This window comes from Hoplias malabaricus, unplaced genomic scaffold (assembly GCF_029633855.1).
Source record: "Hoplias malabaricus isolate fHopMal1 unplaced genomic scaffold, fHopMal1.hap1 scaffold_97, whole genome shotgun sequence".
NCBI classification, from domain to species: Eukaryota; Metazoa; Chordata; class Actinopteri; order Characiformes; family Erythrinidae; genus Hoplias; species Hoplias malabaricus.
Genome location: NW_027100821.1, coordinates 108,001 through 110,349, shown reverse-complemented (window position 1 = coordinate 110,349; position 2,349 = coordinate 108,001). Strand labels below are relative to the sequence as shown.

At 47.0% G+C, this 2,349-nt stretch overlaps 1 protein-coding gene across 1 annotated transcript in view; it reads left to right on the top strand.

Annotated features, from left to right (window-relative positions):
- The window catches only part of arv1 (ARV1 homolog, fatty acid homeostasis modulator), a 34,185-nt gene extending 32,252 nt beyond the window's left edge, over window positions 1–1,933 (top strand). Inside the window, exons 8-10 of the mRNA XM_066658700.1 lie at window positions 145–298; window positions 764–985; window positions 1,466–1,933. Coding sequence (XP_066514797.1) covers window positions 145–298; window positions 764–985; window positions 1,466–1,599 — 510 coding nt within the window. The 3' untranslated portion in view covers window positions 1,600–1,933. The remainder of the gene's footprint in view (window positions 1–144; window positions 299–763; window positions 986–1,465) is intronic.
- Window positions 1,934–2,349: the final 416 nt, after the last annotated feature.

Sequence of the window (2,349 nt, the reverse complement as noted above, 5' to 3'; positions counted from 1 at the left end):
ATAAGGCTAATTCCACGGTTATTATGGAATATTCTTTATAAATATAGCATTTTCAAAGTTTATAACATGGTTTATTGCTTTACTGTATTGTAGCTAGTTGTTGTTCTCTTTTTAATAAGGTTTTTTCTCTCTGTATATTTCCAGATCCACTGGAAGCTGTGTATCTTCTGTCTGTTGTGTGAGGCGTATCTAAGGTGGTCTCAACTTAAGGGTTCGGAAGTGACTAGCGACCCGGCTGACATCATTAGATACACGAAAGAATGGGACTTCTACAGGATGTTTGCTCAGGCTGCTCTCGGTAACCTCACACTGCACAAGGCACAGAATAAACATTAGCTTTAGGACTTGTTTAATCCTCTGGGGTGACAAACGTATCAGAATATAGCATATTCCCCTGTCTAAACTGGGCTAAAATGCAGTATATGCAGTACACAGTGAGAGATTTCCTGTATCAGACCATGTTCTCGCAGGTGAAATATGTTCCGCATGCTTTAGGCATGGGGCAGCACATTTGCTGCATGTGAAGAGGTTACAGCATGATACTCCGGAACATTCCCAACTCTGTTCACAGATGCGCTCACCAGGATAAGGTCTGGGACAAATGTTACGGATATTTACGTTCTCATACAGCACTTCTGGGTAAACTCCGGAAGTGTCTGTGGATGTGTGAAAGGGGCGTGAAACATGTGAGCAGTGTTTTTTCATTGAGGCCTATTCACATTTATTTTCTTTAAACTGAAGTGTGTGTGTGTGCTTTCTTCAGAGCTGGTGGTGTACTGCGTGGGTGTGTTTGCCGTGTTGTACCCAGTCCAGCGGCTGTATGGCTGCTCCGTGGAGTGGACTCCTCTCCTGAAAGCTCTACTGCTGTCCTGCTATGGGAAAGTCTTGCTGATTCCTGCGGTCATCTGGGAACATGACTACTCTCCTGTGTGCTTCAAACTCATCAGGCTCTTCGTCCTCACCTCCAACACTCAGGCCATACGGGGTAAATACACACACACAAAGCTTAAGCACAGGGCGTATGAGGTAAAGACACACATGCCGTGGAGCAATGCCCAAATCCGTTACAGAGGCAATAAGGACGTAGCTGGAGGCATATATCTCCATTTAAGGTAAACACAGACTGTGAGAGATCACACGGGTCCATGAAGCGTATACATAGTGACACAAGACCACAGTCAAACATACACAGCAGTACAGAGCTAAGACGTGCTCGAGAGGTGAATTAGAAACCACTGGAATAACAGTGTTGCTATTTTGAGTGTGTTTTGCCTCATAGTTTAAAGCATGGCCCACCAGAGGAGAACAGGGACGGTCGGCCTGGGCTCATTAAAACCGCCCCTGATGGAGGTCTCCGTGTCGTATTCTGGAGGCTCTTGCCACTTGCTCGTGACTCGAGGCCAGTCCGTGTGAATCAGATGTGCTTTAGGTGGAGCTCCTGTAATCCTTTTCTTCTGTGCCGCAGTGATTCTGAACTGCAGAAGAAGACTCTCCCTCTTGGCTGTGTTTGGGGGACTGCTGTTGGAGACCTATGCCTCTCACGGTTTACACAAACTGCAGCTGGATTCCTACGACTACAAGCCGGATTTCTACACCTGAATCGGTTTAACGATGCAGTGATAATGGACTCTACAGCATTTTGCTGACCACTGGGGGAAGAGGAGGTCTCCAAACCTGATGAGACACATGTAATTGTCCTGTTTTGTAAACAGATTGCGTGCCTTTCGCCCAGTGTATCGTTGTTGCCTCTAGCTGGGGTGGATTACTGAGGCAGGACAGTGTTTTCAGGGCCCCAGGGGCCTCAATAGACTCAGACCAAAGGCCCTGTGCAGCCTCATACCTTTTGGAAAGTCCACTGGTGATTAACAGAGGACTAACAAACAGGCACTGAATATGTTCACGTGACAAAATAACGGAAATAAATGCAGAAATAATGTACTAAATGTTCTGAAGTCTTATTTTTGAGGGATTATTTGGGCCAGTAAGTGTGGTCTCCACTCACACATTCACTCATTCATTCATCTCTAACTGTTTTATTCTGATCGGGGTTGATGTGGGTCCACACCACACTCCTCACAGACAGTCACCCGGAGGTAACCCATGCAGACACAGAGAGAACACACCACACTCCTCACAGTCACCTGGAGGAAACCCACACAGACACAGAGAGAACACACCACACTCCTCACAGTCACCCGGAGGAAACCCATACAGACACAGAGAGAACACACCACACTCCTCACAGTCACCTGGAGGAAACCCACACAGACACAGAGAGAACACACCACACTCCTCACAGTCACCTGGAGGAAACCCACACAGACACAGGGAGAATACACCACACTCCTC